The sequence below is a fragment of the Sminthopsis crassicaudata genome, chromosome 3 (genome assembly GCF_048593235.1).
Source record: "Sminthopsis crassicaudata isolate SCR6 chromosome 3, ASM4859323v1, whole genome shotgun sequence".
Lineage (NCBI taxonomy): Eukaryota > Metazoa > Chordata > Mammalia > Dasyuromorphia > Dasyuridae > Sminthopsis > Sminthopsis crassicaudata.
This window is the reverse complement of record NC_133619.1, coordinates 1,377,333-1,402,446: the sequence shown is the minus strand read 5'-3', so window position 1 is coordinate 1,402,446 and position 25,114 is coordinate 1,377,333. Positions and strand designations below refer to the sequence as shown.

General features: G+C 52.6%; 1 protein-coding gene across 2 annotated transcripts in view; it reads right to left on the bottom strand.

Moving 5' to 3' along the window:
- Nucleotides 1–24,802, bottom strand: part of ANKFY1 (ankyrin repeat and FYVE domain containing 1) — a 51,362-nt gene extending 26,560 nt beyond the window's left edge. Inside the window, exons 1-4 of one of the 2 annotated variants that reach the window (XM_074297773.1) lie at nucleotides 24,696–24,802; nucleotides 14,314–14,506; nucleotides 9,941–10,059; nucleotides 7,617–7,752 (exon numbers count right to left, since the gene is read on the bottom strand). In XM_074297773.1, the coding sequence (XP_074153874.1) occupies nucleotides 7,617–7,732 (116 nt within the window). In that variant the 5' untranslated portion in view covers nucleotides 7,733–7,752; nucleotides 9,941–10,059; nucleotides 14,314–14,506; nucleotides 24,696–24,802. Of the gene's footprint in view, nucleotides 1–7,616; nucleotides 7,753–9,940; nucleotides 10,060–14,313; nucleotides 14,507–19,880; nucleotides 20,010–24,695 lie in introns of those variants that run through there. The other variant, XM_074297772.1, reaches the window with a different exon arrangement.
- Between the last annotated feature and the right edge of the window lie 312 nt (nucleotides 24,803–25,114).

Genomic DNA, 25,114 nt, shown 5'->3' with positions numbered 1-25,114 from the left:
AACATTCTCCTAGTTCTGTTTCACTGCACCATGAATCAGTTATATGCGTCTTCCCAGTTTTTTCTGAAACTATCCTGGTCATCATTTCTTATAGCTCAACAGTATTCCATCACGATTATCTAGCACAACTTATTCAGCCACTCCCCAATTGATGAGCATCCCCTCAATTTTCAATTCTTGGCTACAAAGAGCTGCTATAAATATTTTTGTACAGAGAGGTCTCTTCTCCTGTTCATTAATACCTTTAGGATACAAACCTAGTAGTAGTATTGGTCCCTCAAAGGGTATGTGCAATTTTACAGTCCTTTGGTGGAGTTCTAAATGTTCTCCAGAATTGCTGCATTATATCACAACTTTACCAGCAGTGCATTAGCGTCCATATTTTCCCACATGCCCTCCCCATTATTTGTCATTCTCTTTTTCTGTCAAGTTAGCCCATCTGATATAGGTGGGATGATGTTAGGATTACTAAGTGAGAACTCAGGTTGTCTGGACAGTGACAAGGTGAGAATTCAGGTTGTCTGGACAATTACAAGGTGAGAACTCAGGTTGACTTGACAGTTCTCTGGCTCAGACCTGTAAAGGGAGTTTACACCTTAGGAATCCTAGAAGGAGCAATCTCATTGGTTGAAGTGGTTCTTCCCAGAAGCCCTTGCATTATCCCACGCCCATTCTCTGGGAGGATAAAAAGAGGCAACATTGAGCTTGGAGAGCAGTCTGGACTGGGGAAGGACAAGGGCTGGAGGACAGCACTCCAGGAAGAGAAGTCTCTGCACTACATCAGGCCTGACGGGGCTCTCTGCAGGAAGGGAAGTCACTTCTCTGGACAAGAGTTAACGGCAACTGCCTGGAGGCAACAGTTCTCTACAGGAAGAAGAATCTGTCTGAGAGATTTGAGTAGACACAGCAGAACTCTTCCCAGAGAGCGATCCGGCAGCTTCTGGAGATGACAGCTCGCTACATTTGGCGCCCAACATGGGGCTTTTGCTTATCCTGACAAGAGGAGCTAGACCAGACCTTCGCAATTGGATATCTCAGAATTGCTTTAAATTACTTTTCTCTAGTCAGTAGTGATTTTTTTTTCATGTAACTATTGATAATTTTGATATTTTTCTTCTGAAAACTGTGTTTTCATATGCTTTGATCATTTGTAATTGCAAAATGGTTCTTATTTTTACAAATTCGCCTCAGTTCCTCAGTTGGGAAATGAGACTTTTATTGGAGAAAACTGCTTCAAAGGTTTTTCTTTCTAATTTGGGCTGAATTATTTTTGTGCAAAAGCTTTGAAATTTCATATAATCTTTTTTTTCCCTATATATAGGAAATATTTTACCTATGCATATGTACTGTCAAAAAAAAATGTTATAATTATAAAATTAATTTAAAAACCCCCCCAAAACAGAAATTTCATATAATCAAAATTATTTATTTCACTTCCCACAATCCCCTCCATCTCATTTAGTCATAATTCTTTCCGTATCCAGAGATCTGAGAGGTACAGTTCTCCTTTTTTTAAGGAGATCTTAAGATCTCATCTTTTAATTTCTAAATCACATATCCATTTTGACCTTATCTCGGCACAGGGTATGAGGCACTGGTCTATATCTAGTTTCTTTCCCCGGCAATTTTTAACCAGATGTTGAAATTCTTATCCCAAAAGCTTTGGATTTCTCAGACACTAGGTTACAGTGGTCATTTACTATTGTGCATTGTGTACCTAATATATTCCACTGATCCACCATTTCATTTCTTCATTAGTACCAGACTGTTTCGAAGATTACTGCTTTAAAATATAGTTTGAAATATGGAAGTATTAGTCTGCCTTCCCTAACTTTTTTCCTCATTGATATTCTTGAACTTTTATTCTTGTAGATGAATTCTGTTATATTATTATATAAAATATTATATAAGTATATAAAATAATTCTTTAGTAGTTTGGCTGGTATGCCATATTTGAATAAGTAAAGTAACAGGTAGAATTATCATTTTTTTATGTTGATTTGGCCTACTCATCAGCAAAAATATTTTTCCAACTGTTTAAATCTATCTTTGCTTGTGTGAACAAGTGATTTTGTAACTGCAGTTATATAATCCCCGGGTTTCTGTTGGCAAGCAGACTCTCGAGTGGTTTTTTATATTATCTGCAGTTATTTTCCAATGGAATTCTATTTCTATCTCTTCCTGTTGACTTCTGTTGGTCGCATATAGAAATGCCAATGATTTGTGTGGGTTTATTTCATATCCTGCAACTTTGCTGAAGTTGTTAATGGCTTCAACTAGTTTTTTAGTTGATTCTCTACAATACTATCAAATTATCTGTAACAACTGAGAGTTTTGTTTTCTTGTTACCTATTCTTATTCCTTCAACATCCTTTTCTTGTCTTATTGCTATAGCTAGCATTTCTAATATAATGAAAAATAGTGGTAATAATGGACATTTTTTTCTTCACTTCTAATCTCATTTGGAAGACTTCTAATTTATCCCGATTATAGATAATGCTTGCTCTTCATTTTATTTTTTTTCTAGTACAACCACTTTATTTTACTGATAAGAAAGCTGAGGTGAATAAAGTCCTCCTAAGTGCAAAATCACTTAGTATTTATTGCTCTTTATCTTTTAGATAAATATTACTTTTCATTTTAAAGGAAAGCTCCATTAATCCCTTTTTTTTTGTTGTTGTTGTTGTTTTTTAAACAGGAATGAGTCTGTTTTTTTGTCAAAAGCTTTTTCTGCATCTATTGATACGATCATATGATTTCTGCTGGTTTTATTATAGATATGGTCAATTATGCTGATGTTGTCCTAATGCCGACATTTATAACAGGAATGTATTGTACTGGGATTAACTGCTTCTTTAATGTTTGGTGGAATTCACATGTGAATCCATCTGAGACTGGGGGTTTTTTTCTTAGAAAGTTTATCAATAGTAAGTCCAATTTCTTTTTTCTAAGTTTGGGTTATTTAAGTATTCTATTTTCTCTTCTGTTATTTTGGACAGTTTATGTTTTAAAAATATTCACCCATCTCATTTAGACTGTCAGTTTTACTAGTATGTAATTGGACAAAATAACTCAAGAATTGCAATAAATTCATCTTCACTAATGATATATTTTGTCTTTTCATTTTTGATACTAGCAATTTAATTTTCTTCTTCTTTTTTTTTTTTTAAATAAAAGTAAATGTTTATTTGGGGGTTTTTCCCTCATAAACCAGCTCCTAGTTTTATTAATTATTTCAATGGCTTGCAAATCTCTCCTTTGATGATTAGGGTATTCATTTTGGTGTTTAATTGAGAATTTTAAACTTATTCTCTTTTCTAATTTCTTGCATGCCCAAGTTGATCTGCTCTTTCTTTTATTGTTATATGCAATTAGAGATATAAATTTCCTGCTAACTACTGCCTTGGTTGCCTTCCACAAATTTTGGAATGTTTCATTGTTGTCTTTAATGAAATTTTGGTTATTTCTGATTTGCTTTTTACATTATTTATGATTAGATTATTTAGTTTTCAATTAGTTTTTGATCTATGCCTGTACTATCTTTTATTAAATGTGATTTTTATTGTATTGTTGGCTAAAAAGAATACATTTACTATTTCTGTTTTTCTGCATTTGATTATGAGGCTTTTATGATCTAATTACTACATGGTCAATTTTTGTGAAAGTATGACATATAGCTAAGAATAAGGTATCCTCCTTTTTCTTCATATTCCCATTCGATTTTCTCCAAAGGTCTAGCATATCTAATTTTTCTAAGATTCTATTCTTCTCCTTGACTTCTTTCTTATTTGTTTTGTTGTTAGATTTATTTTGCTCCAAGAGGGAAAAGTTGAGGTTCTCTACTATTATACATTTACTGTTTCCTCCTTTACTTTTCCTTTACGAATTTGGATGCTATGCCATTTGGTGCATACATATTGGATATTGATATACCACAGTTCATTGTGTATAGTTCTTCTTAGCAAAATGTAGATTCTTTATGGAGTGCTTGCTTTTGTTTTTTTCTGAGATCGTGACTGTTACCTGTAATGTCCCGTCTCATTAGCACTTAGTAAGAACCTAACAGTTACCCCTGCCTTTTTTTATTTCAGCTGATGCAGATTAGATTTGACTCCAACTCTTTATTTTAACTGTGTGTGTGACTTTTTGTTGCAAGTGTGTCTCTTGCACATAACATATTGCTGGATTCTGGTTTCTCATCCATTCGGCTCTCCTGTTCTGTTTTATGGCTAAGTTTATCTCATTCAAATTCACAGGCATGACTACCAATAGTACATTTTCCTCCATCCTATTCTCTTCTCTTTATCCCTCTCTCTCATTTTTTATTTTGTCCCTCTTCTAAAGTCTGTGTTACTTTGGATCACTCCCTTCTTTTACCAGCTCCCCCTTTTATCACGGCCCCTCCTCCTCTCTCTCATCCCCTGGCTTACTTCCCTGTTGGATCAGATAAATTTCTATTACCAATTAATTTTATATATTTAAGCACTGTCTACCCTGAATTATTTCCCCCTCCACTGTAAAAACCTTTCCTTGCATACCTCTTTTAAGATAAGTTTCCCTTTTCTCTCCCTTCCCCCCCCTCCTCCAGGGCATTCCTTTCCCACCTAGACATTTTTTTACATGATCTAAAAATAACTGATTCACTCTTACAACCTCTTTCTACATAGAATCCTTTAAACTGTCCTAATAAAGTTATTAGATGATACATGTTATTATCTATCAATAGGAAAAGGTAAATAGTTTAACCTTATTGAGTCTCTTATGATTTCTTTTTCAAGTTAACCTTTTAATGTTTCCCTTGAGTCTTGTGTTTGGAAAGTCATATTTTCTATTCAGTTCAAGTCTTTTTGTTAGGAAGCTTGAAAGTCCTCTATTACATTAAATATCCAATTTTTTTTTCCCTTGAATGATTTTATTTAGTTTTGCTGGGTAAGATATTCTTTGTAACTCTAATTCTTAAGCATTTTGGAATAACATATTCTAATCTTTCTTCTCCTTTAATGTGGTGGATGCTGGATCTTGTGTGATCTTCGCTGTGGCTCCATGGCATTTGGATTTCTTTCTGGCTGCCTAAAGTATTTCCTCTTTTAGCTGGGAGTTCTGCAATTTAGCTGTAATAATCCCAAGATTTTCATTTTGAGAATCTTGTCAAGTGATCAATTGGTAGATTCTTTCAATTTCTATTCTACCCTGATTCTAGGAAATTAGGGCAGTTTTCCTTGATCATGGCTTTTAGGCAGTCCCATAATTCTTAAATTCTCTCTCCCTGATCTCGTTTCCAGGTAAGTTGTTTTTCCAAGAGATGTTTTACATTTTATTCTACCTTTTCATTCATTTAACTTTGATTGTTTCTTGATGTGGAATTATTTTTTTGAATGAACTTTTGTGCCTCCTTTTCCATTTAGCCAATATTGCTTTTTAAATAGTTATTTCCTTATAGCATTTTTGTGCCTCTTTTACTGTATTTTCATATGTTCTCATTTCTTTCCCCAATTATACCTCTACCACTCAATGTGAATTTGAAAATATTTTTAAAATTTCTTCCAAGAATTCTTATTGGGCTTATGTAGAATTCAATTTTTAAGCTTATTTTGTTATTCTTATCTTCTGAGATTATGTCTTTGTCTGTCACCATAGTTACTTTTGTGGTCAGGGTTTTATGTTGTTGTTACTGTTAATGTTTGTTTTTTGCTCATTTTCTAGCGTATTTCTTGGCAAGAACTGTTTGAAGCTTTAGGGTTTTTTGCACTGCTCTTTTCAGAGCTAATTCTGAGGGTTTACAAGTTGTCAGTGCTTCCAAGGTAGTATAAATCAGAGAGAGATGTTGTCACTGCTCCCTATCTATGTCTATGCTGTACTCCTTACCTAGGAAGGGTTCCTGATTCCTTGGAATTATAATTGATATCTCGGATTCCTCAGTGACCCTCTTCCCTTGGGATGGGAAACAATACTGTTCCCTAGGGTTCCTGGTCCTGACTTCCAGTCTGGCCTTAGAAACATCCTACCTGTGTAACCCTGGGCAAGCCATTTTACCCTCTTTGCCCCAGTTTCCTCACCTAGAAAATGAGATGGAGAAGAAGGCAATGGCTGAGTCCAGTTTATTTGCCAAGAAATCCCCAAATGGGGTCACAAAGAGTCAGACACGGCTGAAACGACTAACAACAGGAAACAATCTGAGAAATGCAAGTTAAAGTGACCTCATGTCCAACTAACTGATGAAGTTCCCCAGAAAGGAAAGCAACTAATGTTGAAGAGCTGCCGGAAAGCAGGGCTGCTCACTGCCGGGTCCTGCTTGAGACTTCCCTGCACTGAGGTTTCTGCCACAACTGTGCCATGCTCCAAGAGACCAAAGAAAGAGGGAAAGGAACCATCTGCACAAAGAGCCAGAGAGCAGCTATTATGGGGTGGCGCCAACTGGAATATGGCTGGATAAAGATCGGCCCGGGCATTAGCAGAATATCCCACTCCTGTAAGAAGCCACAAAGGGGCAAAGGGATGGAGGAGGATTAGGGCAGAGTGCTGAGCTGGAGTCAGGAACACCCAAGTTCTAATCCAGTCTCTGACCCCACTGAGTTCTTCTACTAGAAAACAGAGACCCAACTTCCAGGATGGCCGCGGGATCATTTTGTAACTTGGCTGTAAGGGTTAAAAAGCCTCTAGAAGCAAGGAATGCAGTTCAAGGCATGTGGGAGGACCTGAGGGATGAAAGGTTCTGAGGAGCAGGCGAGTCCTACGTGGAGATGGGGCACAGCCCCGTGAGGCGGTGTCTTGATTCCAGGTACCAGGCCCCCTCCTTAGAGCTCTCAAAGCCTAGCACGCCTCCCTCCTTCTCCTCGGGCCAATCCCATTATGCCAGGTTCCTAGAGGACTTCCTCCTTTCCCATATCATCAGTGGGGTATAAATGTGTGCTATCTCAGAATAAAGTTCCCTTTCCTTCACCCCTACCTCCTGGTGGTCTGTCTCTGTGGGATCCGGGTTGGTGCCCGAAGATGGGTAAGTGTGGCCTAGCCGTGCCGTCGACGGACGGGCATTAAGAGTAGCTCTAAGGGGAGCTACCAGGTTAGAGTAGTCCATAGGGGTGTAACACTCGGTGATGTTTATCAAGTGCTTGGCCCAGTGTCTGGCAGCAGATAGGTGCTCACAAAATTACCATTTTCTGTAACGGCGAACTTGAGTAAAAAGGACTCTGATCAAACCAATGACCAGCCATCCTTACAATGGGGAAGAAGGGGCCATCCCTTCTCAGCTCTCCCTTCTGCTAGATTTAATCAACTTCTTCCTAAATTATTTCAGTTCTAGATTTTGTTCTCACATAGCAAGAAGAAAGAAAAAATGCACGCAGCCCAGAAAAGAGCAGATGAAAGCGCCAGAGGATGAAGACAAGCTTGTTACTGTCCAATTTAGAGTAAAAAACACACTCAAGAGCAGAAATTCCATCTCACGTGCGCTAGTTTTGTCTATCGACATGCTCAGGTGCTCACATCAAGCCCATTCAAAAAGGGAGAATTCTTTTTAAAAAAGCGATTCTGAGCCCAGAACTGTTCAAAGGCCCTGACTGCGTCCTCAGTGCAGTTCCCCGACCTTGTGAGCCCGTTTCCAGGTCCGGGTGACTCACCTTTCCCGCAGGAGCTGCAGCTGGAAGCGGTTGGCCAGCCTCATCAACTCGGTCAAGAAGACATCATCTTCCTTGAGCTCCAAGTCATCGGTGTAGACCCAGCGGAGCAAGGCCATCGTCACCTCGGGGTCAGCGTCTGCGTAAGAAAAAGCAGCCTGTCAGACCCAAAGCCTTCTGCCAGGCAGAGGAGTGGGGGGGGAGTAATGGGGGGGGGGCAGTGCCTGGGCCAGCTGGACCCGGCTCTGGCCACCAGGGAATGCTCTTCCAGTGGGAGGGCAGGATGTCTCCCCTACCACAGTGGCCCAGGTGTGTGGGGAGGAGAGGCGGTAAAAGGGGGGAGCAGTGTCAGAGAGCGCTCTTAGGGCTGCCACAAAGGGGAAATGGCCAAGCCTCAGCACCATCCTGGATATGGGGGTGCGGCAGGAAGAGGGAATTCAGACGGGAGGACAGGATTGGGAACAAATGGGCTTCACTCACGGAGCCGCCTAGTCAGAGCAAGCCTGAAAAGAAGGGGGCACCTGTCAAGCGGGGGGCAGCTGAACCAACGGCTCCGGGGCCTGCTCTAGATTGCTCTGGGTTTCTACCCACCACCTGCCCTGGAATCTGAATCGCCAGAACCAGCAGAGAGCCATTCGGAGTGGCGCAAAGAGAGCGACCGGACGCTCAGAGCCCGCGACTCGCAGGCGCCCCAAGGAGGGCCCGGAGGAGAGTCTCCACACTCGCCAAAAGAGCCATGGCAGCTGGGAAGAAAGGGGGCGCCCAAGGCCCGGGGAATGGCTGAACCAACACAGAACGTGGAATGTTAGAAACTGAGACTGTGACCGACACAGAGAGGCCGCTGGGGTGAACACAGGCAATCACATTTATTAACCACCTACTGCATGCACCAGACCGTGAGCTACCCAGCGGGGTCAGTTACTTTCTTCTTAAAGTCACTTAAAAAGATCACTTGCCGGACAGGAGGGCTCTCTAGGGCGGGAAAGCTGAGGTGATATACAAAAGCACCACTGATAAAAACCGATTTTAAAAAGTGTTTTAAAGAATGGGGACATGGAGTAGCCAGGTAGCGCAGTGGGTAGAGCACCCGCCCTGAATTCAGGAGGACCCGAGTTCAAATCTGGTGTCAGACACTTAACACTTCCTGGCTGTGTGACCCTGGGCAAGTCACTGAACCCCAGCCTCAGGAAAAAATAATAAAATAAAAAAAATAAAGAATGGGGATGTGATAAAATGACAGAGGACACATGACCCCAAGAAGAGGAGAGGGGACTTCTCCCACGTCTCCGCAGGGGCAGGGGCCTGTCCGATCTTTTCAGTGCTTGCCCCTCTGGCAGGTCCCACACAGGCCTCTCCTCTGCTGTTCCCAGCCCACAGGCCACCCTGGAACGCTGTCCACCCCCTCGGCCTCCCACTTTCTCGGGCCTCTCTGCTATTCCCTGCCCATGCCCCATCCTCCCCTTGGCCTCCCACTTTTTTGTCCCCTCGGCCCCCCACTTTCTTGGGCCTCCTATTAAACACTTAGCCTCAGCCCTGCCTCCTCCAGGAGGCCTTTCCCTTCTTCCCAGCTGCCAGAGCCTCCTCCCTGACTGCCTCCCTCCTTTAGGACTTAACAAGTGCCTTGTACACAGTCAGCACTTCATCGCTGCACGTGGCCTGAACAGAGAAGATTCTGGAGGAGCAGGGGGAGCGGGCCCCGGCAGCACTCCCGGTTGGACGGGTTCCTCACCACCAGAGCTGGCCTAAAGGGAGTGGGCTGCCTCAAGAAACGAGGCACCTATCAGGGAGAATGGGGGGGGGGGGCTTCCAGATCTAGGCAGGACGGGCGGGTACAGAGATCTCGTTCACATCTGACCTCTGTGACTTCCTGAGGGGCCGATTTCAGCTCCTCACAATTTAGTCAGAAGACAGACTCGGCTTCCCTAGGGGGCGACCCTCTGCCCCTAGAGATGGAAGGGAGGGAGTCCTAAAGGGGGGTGCCTGAGGCCGAGGATGGAAGAGTGGCGTCCTCTGAAGTTCTGTCTCATCCTCTGGAAGGTCCCTCTGAGGCTCGGCCCAGACAGAAACCTGGCCAAGCAACAATGGGGAGAGCTCAGGAAGACCCCGCTAGTGCACGCAGGTTGGCCCGCAGACTCCTTTTTACATGGAGTCACCAGCTCTGGGGAGCTCCTCTGGCCTCCACGGGCTCTGCTCCACGGACACAAGCACACCGAAATGCCTGCTGGGCTCACCCAGGGGACCTGCCTGGGCACCAAGCTGGCATGACCGCTTCCCCAAAGGGCTTTCTCCAGAACAGCCGCCCCAGGCCCCAGAGGGCAGAGACTCACCCGAAAGGTCCAATTCTTCAGTGGAAGCCAGACTGGTCAAGCTCCAGTTCTCACTGCGCGCGGCCAGTACAAACTTATGGGCGTTGATGAGCTGATCGCCAACCTTGATTTTCAGGTCACTGGCCAAGGAAAAGAGCTACGTGAGCCGAGCAGCACCAGACAGCCCCCCGAGTCCAGCCGGAGTCTGTCTGTCTGCCCAGAGAACCCTCAGAAGCCCAGCTTAGGAACCGGAAGCAGAGCACTTGGGGGCCCACAGTCTAGACTCTCCACCTTAGCACCAAGCCCAAGGCCACGCCCGAGCCAGGCCACGCAAGGTCTGCCACCTTTGAGATGGCTTCTGCGAGGATGCTCCTAAGTCACAATGCATGTTAGGGCCTGAGCTCGGCAGTCAGCCCCCAGCCCCCCGGCCCGAGCCCAGGAGCAAGGCAGTGACCCAAAGGGCACGCAGGCCTGACCCTGGGGTGGGGGAGGCCTCGGGCCACCTCTCCCTAGCCAAGGTACAAATTGTCTGCTGTCTACACGTGCCTGCAGTCTCCCTCCCATGAAATCCCAGGTCAAGGACACAAGATAAGAATTCAAGCAAAGGATCCTGGACAAAACACGCCAGGGGATAAAGGCGCTGACGCCCCAGGGCCCGGCCTGGGCCAGAGGCGGGGGAGCCGGGAGCGGTTTCCAGAAGCTTTGTGGGCAGACAGACACAGCAGGGGGTCCAAGAGAGCTTCCCACTACTCAGCCCTGCCGGGCCCACATGGGACACAACCTGGGGCTCCTCTCTACGGCCACGAATCCCTCCCCAACCAAAGGCCCCGCTCAGACAGGAAGGCGAGCGGGGCTCCGTCCACCCTCCTCCCACAAGCCGAGCGCCGCTCTCTGGACGCCTTTCACTAACACAGGCCACGCGAGGAGGCTGCTCAGGTAGCGAGAGAGACTTTGGGCTTCGGAACTCCTGAGGCCTCTGCCTGTGATGCCCAATTAGATCCCCCGAGTCGGCCAAAGCCAAGATCAGGAGTCCGGGGGGACCTTCCCAGCTCAGAAATGCCGAGATCAGAAAACAGCCCATCGCCCCCAAATGACAACGGAGGGTTTTAATTCATCATCTGAAGAAGAACTGTACAAACTCTGAAAAGCCTGAAAGATAATTTACCATTTATGAACCCAGAGGTTGGGATGCTTTTGTTTCAATGAAGGGTGTGTGGTCAAATTCTGCAAATGACCATATTTTAGTAGGAAAAAACGACTTGGAGAGATCTGACTTTAGAACTGGAATCGGGGACGATTCTGCCCAGCGAGCCCCCAGAGGGCATGAGGTGCCCTTAGCACCGAGCCCCGCAGCGCTCCAGAGCTCGGCTTTCCAACCTTGGCCCTTGAGGGGCAGTGGGGCTCAGGTCTCCGTGCCCCTAAGAAACGGTGGGGGGAGTGGGATTGGTTAGATACCTGTTAGGGTTCTGACAAGGTGCTAAGTCACTGCAATGGCCAGAGACAATAGTTATCTAATCCAGTATGATTGATCTGACCCTAGGAGGAGATGTTATGGGCCAGAACTCGAGACAAGAACCTGAGTAGAATTGAGACAATGCTAATTTAGCATTGATTTCATCCTACAACCAATAATGGTTTCCCAGTGATGAAGTGGTTGGCGTGTGCTCAGTGGGCAGCATATAAGCAAGAGGCTCTCAGGGCCAGGGAGGACTTCGGGAGATTCAGAGTCAGGATTCGGTCAAGGAGATTCACAGGTCGGGCAGAAGGAAGGAAGACAGAGAAGTGGGGGCGGGCCGTCCTGTGGAGAACACGGAAAGCAAGATCCCGAAGCCTCCAGAAAACTAGCCGAGCCCCAGGAGGGAGACAAGACTTGGAAGGAGACAGTAAAGGACTTTACCTCCTGGCTGCATTTGGGATTTTTGAACTGAACTGAAAGGAAGGCTGCCTCCAGAAGCTCCCAGAGAACGATTACAATTTAGAGAAGAGAACATTACCCATGACACAATAACCCATGGCTAACGTGAGCCTGTATTTACAAACCCCACAAGTCCAGCTGCTGGCATAAGAACTCGCTGCTTCACCAAAACTGCCGGGAAAGCTGCAAGATCCCATGTCAGAAACTGGCCAGAGACCCGCACGCCCCGCCCTCCACCAAAATAAGGTGGACACGACTTGGGCGTGAAGGGTGATGGGGAGGGCAAGGGCTGGGCTCCCTGTCACATCTTTGGAGAAGGGAGGGATTTATGGCCAAAGAAGATCTAGAGAACGCTAGGAAAGGCAAAATGGACAACTTGGATTACATTAAACGAAAAAGGCTTCGCACAAACGAACCCGACAGAAACAAGATTGAAGGGGAAGTGCAAAGCTGGGAAAAAGCCAGTGTTCCTGATAAAGGTCTCACTGACTCAAATTTGTAAGAACATAAGTCATTCCCCCATTGAAAATGGAGAACGGACATGGAGACAATTTCAGATGACGTTAAAGTCATAGGGAAAGTCCCAAGAATCAGACATCTGAAGACAAGGGAAGGCACGCTGAAGGAGGGCAAAGGGGAGCTGCCCACGGAAGCCCCCCAGGAACTTCCCCAACTCGATTTAGAAGAAGGGCAAGTGCCCCCTGCTGCTGGAGTCATGGGCTCGGGGCCCACCCTCGTGGGGGTCTTGTTCGGTTTGGAAGGCCCCTGCTCCGGACCAGAAAGGAACTGAGAGGAAGAGCATCCTTGGAGACCGAGAGCAGAGGCAGCTGGGATGGCCGAGTCCTGGCCGGCGGCGTGGGCAGACCTGGGGAGAATGGGGCAAGGGCCGCAGAGCTGGGGAAGGGCTCTCACTTGGAGAAGAAGAAAGAGGCAAGAAGGGAACAGAATGGAACCCACAGAATTCTAGAACACACGATGAGAGAGCTGGCTGGTGACCAACAAAGCCGGCCGCACAGGCTGCCCCGGAGGCCGCCCCTCTCTGCCAAGGTGGGGAAAGGCCGCAGGTGCGCTGCACCCACTTCGGATCAAGGCACCTTGCGCCATTCTGGTGGAGGAGAGGGGAGAGGCCATACGACACAAGAAACACTGGAGGGTCCGAGGACGGACTCGCCGGCTAGACTCGGAGATTGGTCAGCTGGAAGGGGGGCCTCAGGGTCTGTGTCTTCCTTCTCCCCCTCTTGCTCAGTGATTCGGATCGAGGCCCATCGGGCCTGCTTATGGTCAGTACCGGTGTCCAAATGTCCCCTAGACTGACTGCAGGCGTTGACTAGGAGGCTTGGCCTGTGACCTTTAGGGGCCTCCTCAGCTCTCAAGCCTGTGGCCATCACTGCAGCATCCCACCTGGGGTCTCCGGGACCCCACCCGAGACCCAGACCCACTCGGCGGCCCAGTCCCGCCGACTCTCACCCGGAGAGCTCACACATGCGGCTCCTCTGCAGCCTCGAGCTCCCAGTTGGCCCTTCTTTCTCTGCCCATCCCCTAGAACCAACGCTCCCCCCTCAGGGGCCAAGGCCAGCTGCTCACCCCCCACGCCTGGCCGTTACCCTAAGGAGACGGAGGATCCCAGCGCCGCATCCGAAGCCCTCTGCCCGTAGCTCTGACCCGGCTGGCCCAGGACTCCGGCCCCAGCTGCTCCAATTCGGGGCTCATCTGGCCTCCCCATCTCACAAGCGGCCTCTCCTCCCGTTCTTCCAAACCCCCTGCTGATGTGCCCCAACGCCTGCAGCAGATGCCGCCCCCTCCTGGAAGCCCTCCGTGACCACTTCCCTGTAGGACCCGGCAGCCGCGGGCTCGGGTCTCCCCTCCTTGTGCCACAGTCACTCCAAGAACCCCCTACCCACTGTGCCAATGACAGCTGACATTTCTATAGCAAAGGCTGCGGGGCCAGGGGATACAACCTCATCCCGGACAGGGCTGTTATCCCCTCTTACGGATGCCAAAGCTAGTGAATCGCTGAGACCGGACTCGGACTCGGGACTGCCGACTCCCCTCCCCTGCCCAGGCCCGGGCCACCGGCTGCCCCTACTGAGCACCCCTGGGCGCGGCTCTGTGCTCCATCCACAAAACAGCATGGGCTGAAGAGGCAAGCTAACGGGCGGGGACGCAAGGGCGCGCTCTGAAGTTCTCCTGAGGGGACCTGCCCGTGAAACCCCCGCAGGATGACCAGGGCCGGGGACCTCTGCGGGAGGGAGCACCGTCAGCAGCCCCCGAAGGCACGGAGGACGGAGCCCTAAATCCAGCCCTCTAGCTCGCTCACCGGAAAGGGTGTGAGGGCCAGTCTGGGGGCTCCAAGGGCAAGCGGAGGGAATCTGACCTTTTCCTCAGAAGCAAGAGGGGGGCGCTGGGACCTCGGAGCAGGGAAGCGAAAAGGGCTCTTGCTCAGCGCCCCCCGATGCTGCCCTCCTGCCCGGGCGCTCACCTGTACTGCTCCTGCTCATAGAGATCTGCCACGATCCTCAGCAGGCGCGTGATGAAGCAGTCGCTGCCGCCCTCCTGGTGGGCCTGGGCCGCCAGGAGGCGGCACCGCTTCTCGCTCTCCGCCAGCCGCTTCTGGAGCTTCACGTACTCCTGCCGCAGCAGCGTCAGGTGCTTTTCCAGCTTGGCCACCTCCTCTGCAAGGGAAGCAGACAGCGGCGTCAGGCACGGAGCACGAGCGCGCGCAGGACAGCTCGGAGGAGCCTCTGCGTGAGGGCTGGGCCCACGCCCCGCCCCCCGCCCCCCGTCCACAGCCCGGGCACCAGGCGCAGCTGCAGGTGAGATAACCCGCGCCGCCCACCGGCTGACTCGCTGCAGATGAGGCCGGGGGCAAGGCGCTGCCTCAGAGCGAGGCCGCAGAGACTCCAGACCGGTCAGAGCGTGAACGGCTCCACACGACAAACCAAAACGCGACCCGACGCTCGCCTGGGCCTGTGGCCACGCGAAGCCCGACTTGGAGGCCAGGATCCACCCAACAGTCCCACGGGGCAGATGCACAGATGGGAAACCCGAGGTAAAGGGGTGGCCCTGTCTGCAGCTGCTCCAGCCCCGGTGCCCTTCCCCTGCCCGGTCCCCCAAACGGACACAACACAGGCCTGTGAAAGACGGCCCTGGACAGGACCCCCGCTCACGTGCCCACAAGGAGAGAGAGAGCGCTTTGGCCGGACGCGGGTGAGAAACTCGCTGAACTGCGTGAAAAGAGACTGACCACGGGGCCGCGGGCCGCCAGGCGGAGACCCCAAAGAGGAAGCGGACAGGAAATGGCAAGGCCAAGGGCTCGCCTCCCGACTGGGGAGATCCAGCTCGCAGCTTGACAGCCAACCTGAGACCCGCTGCCAGGGACAGCCGGAGGCCAAAACTAGGGAGGAGTCATGGGCGACGAGCCCTGAGCCCCGCTGCACACCGGGTGGCCCCCCACACCCCAACTCCCCTCAGAAGCCACAGCAGGGAGACCCCACCAGCCTAGGGATGGGAATGGGGGACGAGGCAAATTACTCCAAATAAGACGCCCACAGCCATCAGACTGCAAAGATGGCCAAACGCCACTCGCCGAAGGGCCCGTGGCACGCCGGCTGGTGGAGCCCCGAAGGAGCCCGGCCTTTCAGAAAGCATCTGAGCACCCTACTAAGCGCCCGAGTGAGCCTCCGACCCAGCAGAAATCCGGAGGACCAGGCGAGAGAAACCCGAGTCAGAGAGAGGCCCCCAGGAGCTCCTTGGGGAGTGGCCCGGGCGCGTGCTGCAGGAGACGAGAGGACAGAGGGGAGCGTGAGCACGCTCACAGGTGTCAGAGACAGAACCAGGGGAATCGCTGGCCCCGTGAGCCCTGCCCCCGAGGAGGAGACGTTCTCCAGAGACCCCGTGGACAAGAGCCTCCCGCTCCCCAAGGACATCTCCATCCGCCAGGAGGACCCTGAACCGTTTGATCCTCCGCTTCCTGCTGTGCTCCGACAGGCCCTCCATCTCGGGGGTCCTGAATGCCCAGCGGCTGGCTCCCTTACCGCTCTCTCTGGATAGTTTTCCCCAGGGCCCACTCTGCCAGGTGCCCTCTGCAATACCTGCAGAGCAGGTAATGAGCAAATCTGCTTTTATCTTAAGCCTCTTTCTCTCACCTTCCATCTTCTAGGCTCCTTCCCTGGCTCTCCCCCACTCCCCATTCCCAGGCCACGTGAGAAAGTCGGGATGTTCCCAGGTCCTCTGGAAATCCAGCAGCGGTGGCTCCTCAGGGCGTTCTCTTCCCGCCCTCAGGGACCTTGGGGCCGGGGACACGCTTTCTCTCCTCCCCATCCAAATCCCACGATGCCAGTTACCCCGACACGCCCGGCAGCAAGATCGATAGGAAGTTAGGCCTGGAGGCACTAAGACTGGTGACCACGCAGTGCCTTCCAGGTCTCCTCCCCCGTCTCCTAGAATCCAAAGCCCTTCGAAGCGGCCTCGGCTCCCGGGGCCGGCTACGCGACGGCCCTTAGTCCACACGAGCTGTCCCCGTCCGGCCTTCGGAGAGGTTCAGGCTAAAGCTCCCTGCTGGGCCCGCTGAAGAGCACGCCGCAGTTGGGCCAAGGACAAGACAGACCCAGGCGGCCCCGCCCTGGGGGAGCTTGGTCCAGGCTCCAATCAGTGCAAAGGAAGTCCTGTTCGAGCTGGCATGTCTTGCACTCCTTGTCACACCCAGACTGCACGAGCTGAGGCCTGGGCGCGCTCAGGGCTTGAGGAACATGAACTTCTCCCCGCAGGAGGAGCTGAGGCTCAGCTAGGGAGGCGGCGGAGCAGGAAGCCGCCTCTCCCGGAGGCCCCCCGGTGCCCACTCTACACCCACTCCTGCCGATGCTAAGGAAGCAGACTCTCCACTTCCCTTTCTGAGTCCAAGCTTATTTCCCACAAGGCCATGCAAGTGCCGGCACCTCCGCCGCCAGTTTCTGAAGTGACCCCGGGCTTCTGCTGCTGGCTTGGCTGTGGGCCCAGGAGAGGGCTAGCCTTTCCCTTTCTTCACCTCTGTGCCATCATGTGGTCGGTCACCCATTGTCCCAGGGCTGAGAGAAGGGAGTGTGACGGTGGGGAAGGGCACAGGGCCCTGAAACCAAGGTCCTGGAGTGGAATCCTCTCCGAACTGCTCCAGGGGCAGCCCGGGGAACATGAAGCTCCCCGGGCCTCCACTCGCTCATCTGCTGCTGCGGGAGCTGAGCTTCTGAGGCCCTTTCCAGCCCGGCTCACACTGGCACAGCCCAGGTGCCAGGCACTGGGCTACGGAAGTGCTTTATCAATCACGTCAGATGATCCTCAGCGACCATGGTAGGAGTGGATTTCCCCATCCCCCAATGGAGGGAACGGGTGAAAACGCGGTTAAAAGACGCCCCACGAGTGTCTGAGGCCAGATCTGAACTCCGATTTTTCTGACTTCGGGCTCTCTAGCCACCAAATCACTCAGCCATCCAGGGGAGACCCGAGTTCAAATTCTGTTACGCCTCCATCTCAGAGCCGCCGGGCCTGCGAGAGCCCGAAGTCACGGCTCCAGGCCGCCCACCAAACCTCGACCCCCTCCCAGAGAGGCCGCAGCTCTCCCTGACGTGCCCTGACCACCGGCCCCGAGCAGAGCCAGCGACAGGAGCCCCAAGAGACAGAGGAGCCAGAAGGGGCCCGGGGGGAGCTGGGGAGGGAGGGAGGAAAGCCGCCGGGAGGTTTCTCCTGAGCCTGAGGTGAGTAACGGTGGTGGGGAGGAAGGCAGGGCCGCCAGGGGGCGCCGGGGAGAGAGCGCCAGCCCTGAAGTCAGGAGTTCAAATCTGCCACTTAGCACTTCCTGGCTGTGGGACCCTGGGCTGGTCACTTAACCCCAGCCTCAGAAAAAAAAGGAAGGAAGCTTTGGGGCCCTGAAGGCAGGGAGGGAACAACTGCAGATCCCAGCAAACTAAGGGAAATGAGCCACCGCTGGGCACCAGGGCCCGAAAACCCCGAGTCATCAAAGCCTCAGATAATGCAGGAGGGAAGTGAACAGAGAGAGGGCTTGTGAATGGGAGACTGACAGAGCCTGCTGGGGGCGCCGCCTGCCCGCCCTCCTGCCAGCCAGCAAACTGACCGTGACCCCCCCCAACAAGCTGCAAACCGAGGCCCAGTGCTCGCCCTGGGGTTCAGAGTCCTCCTCGGACAGACGGACAGACAGACAGACAGACCTCGTCCGGGACACGTCCTCTTCCACCCAGCGGCCCAGGCTCGGGCAGCTCCACAAACACGCACCCACCGGCCACGGCCGGCCGCGCTCCCCCTCCTCCCCGCCTCCCCCAGGAAGCCCGGGCCCCTCTTCTGTCAGCTATTTCCCAGCGATCCAGACAAAGCTCGTTTTTACAGTTCTCTCTCATTAGACCTTAGAACACAAGCTCCTCGAGGGCAAAGCCGCCTGGTGCCTCTCTGGTCCCTGGCACACAGGAGGTGTCTAATGTTTGCTGAGCGGGCGAGCTAGAAAGATTCAGGCTAAGTAGTGGTTAAGCAGTGGGGGGGAGGGGCCCCACAGGGGTTAGTACACTGGGCCTGAGCCTGCGGCGAGGTCCCCGTGGAGCCCGGAGCCCCCAGGCTCAAAGCGCTCCGACTGGGGGGTCTGTGGCCGAGGGTGCCGGGGCCTCGGGGACTCTGACTACGGAAGGGGCCGGCGGGCCGGAGAGCTGAGACACCGCGGACACCGGGCCGTCAGGGCGGAGCTGCCCTGAGAGGGACAAAATCCAGCCATTCAATGCTTTCAAATCCATCCTGCAAGGGGAGGAGGGGAAAGACCTGGCCAGGAACAGGTGGGACAAGTCCTGGGGGCATAGGCGGCGTTAGTGCGGCCCCAGGCTGGCTGGTGCTGTCAGGCCCCGCCCCCAGCCACCCCCGGCACAGGGGGCTTGAGTGACTCGCCCAGGGTCCCTGGGCTCGCAAGGAAGGGGCTGGGTCTTCCTGGCCCTTAGGGCCTCCCTCTCGAGAGCCGGGCTCCAGGCTGGGTCTTCCTGGGGAAGGCAAAGGCCACCGGGACCCTCTTTTTGGGGGGGAGGGAGAGACACAGCTCTGCAAGGGAGGTGGGGAAGGTCTCCAGGAATGTGGGGCCCCAGAAGAGCACAGCCCCAAGGCAAAGGGTGGGAGAGGGGAGCACTGAGGGAAGGAAATCTCTCTCCTCTAGGTGCCTTCCTCTGGGGAGGAGCCTGAATGAGCCTTCCTGGGGAAGCTCGCTCCCTCCCTCCTCCCCCCCTCTTCCCTCCCTCCTCCCTCCCGGATTTGGTTCAGTTTCATTTCCTCACGGAGCCACCGGATGAGTTTCAGGGAAGGGAGAGATGGAGGAGGGGAAAGAGGGAATGATAGAGCTGACCCACCCGCCCGACGCACGGAGCACGGACACAGGGACGCACGGACACAGGGACCGCGGAGAGGGACACAGGGACACAGGGACACAGGGACACAGGGACACACAGACACACAGACACACGGACGCACGGACGCACGGGCGCGCGGACTCGTTGTCTCTGAAATGCTTCAGAAAAAGACCTGGCCTTAAATGGCTAAGACCAACACCTCCGGTGTCACCGCACTGTCCCACCTCCCAACTTTCACCAGCCCCTCAGGCCGAGCGCGCGCCCCACTGTCCCAGCCCCCGCCGCACCCCCAGGGTCAGACTCGCTCCCGTCACTCCTGCGCACGCACTCCCCAGGCTGTCGCCCCCCTGCCTCACTCAGTCACTGTCACCCCCGTGACCACACTCAGTCACACTCACTGTGTGCACGCGCACTCACACCCCCTCACGACCGCCCCGCTCCCCTCACCCCACACTCGTGCACGCCCCCCCAGGCCCCTGTCACACACGCACACACACCCTGTCCCGCACCAGCAAGGCTGGCAGTGGGGGTGGGGGCAGCGTGCCAAGGGAACCTGGCGAGCCTTCCCCTCCCCCGCCTCCCCAGCCTCTTCCTTCGGAGCTCCGGACTTAATCTAGGGGTCCATGCGGGGACGGAACCGGACCAGGCTGCCCCGCCCCACCCTGCCCGGTGGGCGCCTTACCGTCCGCCATGTTGGCCGCGGCCCCTCCCGCGAGCATCGCGAGACTTTAAGGGAGGGCCGCGAGCGGTGCGTTGCGAAGGGGGAGTTGTCGCGAGAGCAGCCGGGAAGAGGCGGAGCTCAAGGGAGAGGCGGAGAAACCACTAGAGGAACGGGGATGCTGCGCAGGCGCACTGCGCCCACCCACCCCGCCCTTGGGCGTCAGTCACGTGCTCGCGGGTGGTGTGGGTGGGCGAAGTGTCAGATCTCCAGCGCGCACGCGCACGCCTCCTTTCCCGCCTCTCTCCTAGTCTAGTTCCCGCTTCCCCCACGCGGGGCTGGCGAGCCGTCCCCTTCCCGAGGCGGGTCCCTCGGCTGTCCGAACTCCATCCCCCGCCCTCGGGCCTTTGTCCGCGCTGCCCCCGAGCCCGGACCGCTCCCCCCGCCTCCCGCCGGGCTCCCTCCCCGCCGCTGCCGCAGAGGATCGTGGCCCGCGTGGTCCCCCGAGCCGGGCCTCGCCCTCCCCGGCGCCCCCGAACCCCCGCGCTTCGTTCACCGGCCCTGGGCGGGGGGGGGGGGGCGCCGGGCTAAGCCCTGGCTTCGGCGGGGAGGGGGGAGAGGAGGAGGGGGGACGAAAGGTTTCTTTGTGGCTGATTGGGGGAAACAGCGCCCCCTTGCAGCGGCTGGGCCCCCCCCATTCGAGGCGGGGCTTGTGCGGGAGCCGGAGGAGAAGGAAGAGGCGTTAAACATTAATTGGGCACCGCGGGTACGCCGCCGAGGGCCGGGAAGTGGAGAGAGGCGGGAGAGTCTCCGCCCCCGCGGCGCGGTCCCGAGTGAAAGCTGGAGGGCCCGAGCTTGCCCTGAGCGCTGAATGAGACGTGGGCTTCCCTAGGAAGGAGCCGCTAGGAGAGCGGGGGGGGGGCTAGGAGAGGCGCCGCCCCGCGCGGACGAGATGCCGGGGCCCCTCCCCGCCCCGCCCCCGCTCCGCAGACCGCGCTAAGAGCGGGTCTCCGGGCTCCGAGGGCGGAGTTCTAAATTAAGTTCCGGGTGAGGGATGCGGGAGGCCCTGCCCCAGGCGTGCTCCGAGCCCTAAGGCAGAAAGTTATTGAAAACTCCCCGAGATAAAGGGACAGCTCGGGGCTGGAGGGATGAAGAAGAAGTGGCGCCGTAGCAGGAAGGGGCTCCGAGAGGGGGAGGGGCGGCGGCTCACTGGCTGGCGCTGTCCCAGACACTGGTTTCATCAGTTGGGGCGCCCTCTCCCCTGATCGGATGTTGGACGTGGGGGCCACAAGCCCCTCAAAACTTCGATGACTGAGCTAACGGCCCTCAACGAGTAGTCTCCACAGTGGTAACGCCGAATGTCAGCATTTCAGGTCCAGGAAATATCGGCTGACAGCGGCATCCTCAGCCCGGTCACGGCCCAGAAATCGCAAAACTCAGAAAAGACTAAGCGTTCCTCACCTCGCCGTTCCCCGCAGCAGGGGGCAAACGGCACCAAGCCAGAGGAGAAGGACTCCGAATCAGATGATTGCTGGAAAATGAGAGGCTTTCTCTTTTCTAAGCTAAAGCGTGTTTTTTAAAAAGTCCACTCAGGGCAGAAGGAAAACGTGGGGAAGAAAGGAGAACTGGGAAGCGAAGTAACAGGTTGGAACAAGAGGAACAAAACATCTGGGGGGAAAACTCCCCGAAAATTGAACCAAAGGGAAGCTCATGACTTCCTGCAGCATCATGAAATATTAAAAATAAAACCTACTACACATAGTGTATTTAACATATGCTTTAACATATTTAACGTGTGTTCGTCCACCTGCCATCTGGGAGGGGGTGGGGGGAAGGGGGGAAAAGTTGGAACGGAAGGTTTGGCAATTGTCAATGCTGGAAAATTACCCATGCCTATGTCTGGTAAATAAAAACCTATAATAAAAAAAAATCTAAAGACTGAAAAATTAGAAGAAAATATAAGGTATTTCATAGAAAAACTGACCTGGGGAAATTAGAAAAAAGAATTCGAGAATAATTTGTCTATGTCAATGATATAACTAAAGCAAAATCTATAGATCGTCTTTCAAGAAATCCTTAGAGAAAAACTTTTTGATCTCTTAGGGGATAAAGTAGAAATAGAATCCACTAGTCATCTTCTGAAAGAAACCCCCAAACAGAGCCCAAAATCCAGACCATCCCGGTCAAAGAAAAGACACTGAAAACTGCCGTAAAAGAAAAAAGTTGAAGTCCGAATCCCATGGGATTTAGATGCTATCATGAGGAAGGAGAAGCTAGAATATCTTATTCCAAAAGGCAAAAGACCTAAACTTAGCCATGAATACCCAGTAAGACAATACAATCCGAGGGGGAGATTTTAATGAAATGAATTATTGATATATATGTAAATAGAATATTAATAATTAAAGGAAAGGATCAGAGCTGCCTGGAAATTTTAATATACAAACCCACAAATCGAGAAGCATACAAATAAAAGCATGAGTGAGCAACCATAAGAAACTAAACAAACTTAGTATATATTCTAATAATGGTAAGTGATACATTTATCCTTTCAGGATTATGTCAGAGAGCTGGGAGTGAGTCTATGTGACCTTACAAGAATGGGAAGGGCGGGGAAAAGGAATACCTTTTCTGGAGAAGGCAGGAAGGGAGAGAGAGTGAGAAAAATTATTCCAGATAATAGGGGTACTCAAGTAGAAGTTTATACAAATAAAGAAGTGGAGGAGTGAGCGATACTTGAACCTTACTGTCATCTGAACAGTCAAAAGAGGGAAGAACACTCAGAGTTGGGGATAGAAATACATTTCATTCAACAAAGAAACAAGGAAAGGTTTAAAGAAAGGGAGAAATAAGGGCAGGTTTATAAGCAAAACAAAGAAGCAAGAGAAAACACTTGAGGAAAAAAATGAAAGATGAAGGAAAACAGACAATTAACCATCATGACTGTGAATGGAATGATCTCAACTGTAAAATGCAAGATAGGAAAATGGATTAGAAAGCAGAGTCTACTATGTGGTTTGCAAGAAACACACGTGAAATAGAAAGAACTTAGAATTCAAAAAAGGGGCTGGAGCAAAATCTATTATGCTTTCAATAGAAATAGGAAAGCCAGGGGTAAACCATTACAAACTTAGATAAAGCAACAGCAAAAATGGACCTAATTAAAAGGACTGAGAAGTTACATTTTGCTGAAAAGTATTATCAGAATTAATATCAATACCAAATGGCATAGCACCTAAATTCTGAAAAGGGAAAGTTAAATGGATCACAGGAAGACATAGATAAAACTACAAGGAGGAGGCGGGAGAAGGGAGTTGATTAACCTCCTTCAGACCTGGGTAACTCTAAAAACCTGAACATCATGTTCGAAAAGTTAGATATGATGGACATCAGGATAATCTTTCATGAAAACGCAGATGGAATTCTGGAGTTGCAGACGAAGCAGTACTTTAGAAGAAATTTACATATTTAAACACTTTCATCCATGAGAGGGGAGGAAAAGGGAAATAGGAGAGACCGAGAGGAATGGGGAGGCAAAGAGAAGGCAGAGTACTGAGGTACTCTTAGACCAGAAGAAGAGAGAAGGGAATGCATGGGGATCGTGCAAAAGGAACCGAGGAAAAGTGGTCAGGCAGCTGGGAGGAGTCATGAAAAGCAGCTTTGTGGGGAGATGGACACAACTGGATGGACCTGGCTGCTAAGCGCTCCTCGGATACTGCTCAGCAGCTGCCCCATCTTCAGCAAATTGCTGCATTCACTCCGCTTCCCCCCCCCCTTTGCAACGTCTTTTCCAGCTTTAATCCTATGAAAATGAGGGGAGAATAACCAGGGGGCAGAGGATGGTCTACAGGGTTCACTCCCCTGGAGAGAGTAAAGTCAAGAAGGATGAGAACTGAGAAAAAAGTTCTTTGGTTTTAGCAAAAAAGCCGGGGCTGGGGCCTCTGGAGAGCAGGTTCAGCCCCGGGATAAGGGCAGAAGCCAGATGAGAAGCACGTGGCTGGAGATGCTTCGGAGGCAAGTGTGGCGTCACTGTGGGAGAGACCCTCCGCTAGTCTCCGGGAGTTTGGCTATGAAAAGGAGACAAGATCCAGAAGGAGAGCTTATAGCAGGGTCGCTTGTTAAAGAAGGAACAGGTCTGAACTTCTGTGTAGGGGCAGGAAGTGAAGAAGGAGAAAACGAAGGAGAGGGCAGGGCGGCTGGCAGGAGCAGAAATCCCGCGAGAACGGGAGGAGTGGTGCCCGCTCCCGGGTGTGAGAGCTTGCCGCAAGCGGGTTGTTGGGGCCGTCGCGGACTCCGGGAGGTAGCGGCTTTTATTCCCCCTGGGCTTGGCCAGCTAGGGCACAGCCGAGGCAGGACGGAGAAGGGGAGCCCCCCGCCTCAGACCCGGCAGTTCCCCGGCCCAGCTCGGTCCAGGGCCGCAGAGCTGCGTCTCTGGGGGCCGTTGCCATGCCTCTCGAGCGCTGCCTTCCCCTGTTCCCTCTCCGCAGGCCTCTCCGCCGGAGCTGGAGCTCCCTCGGGGTGGGCCCCGCGGCCGAGATCCCTGACGCCTGCAGGGGAGCCGCCGGGGCTCTTTGGGCTGCTGGGGCTGCGCAAATGCAAGCTTTCTTCCTGGGATCTCAGCCTTCCTGGGGTTGGTATTCTTCCTTCTGCATCCCGGATGGAAACGGGGTCCTCGGGAGGGCTGGGCTGTTCCAGGCGCGTCCCCACCGGCACGTTGGGGGGAGCCCCCACCTCCGTCTGAGCGGTCCGTGCGCCTGCGGGGCCCTCACCTGGCTGTTCCCTGCTGGTGCTTGGGGGGGGGGGTCCCATACACCTTCAAACCCGCCGTGGAGCGCTAACCTTTGGCTGTGGATCCACCCCGCAGGGCGGCCGCAGGGGGCCGGGGCCTTGTGCCGAGCCCCGGAGCCGCCGCGGCATCCACGCCCCAGAGTCACGCCTGAGAGCCGCACCCGGGCTTCCGCAGCGAGGGGAGCTAAAGAAGCAGCCCAGAAGAAAAGGTCCCCCTACTTTCTGCCCCCCCCCCGGGTAAAAGCTTTTTAATTCCATATAATCAAAGCCATGCGGCGGCTCATGGCCCCCCCTTGTTTGGTCACAAATCGTTTTGTTCTCCGTAGACCAGGCGGGCGGATCGTTCCCCGCTCTGCCGAGGTCTGGCTGGAGCTTCCCGGAGGGCTGCAGCCCAGAAGTTGTGGGAAGTCGCGTTTCCGCCCTGCCGGGCTCCAGTTTTCCCGGCAGGATTTAAAAGTCCGCCTTTTTGT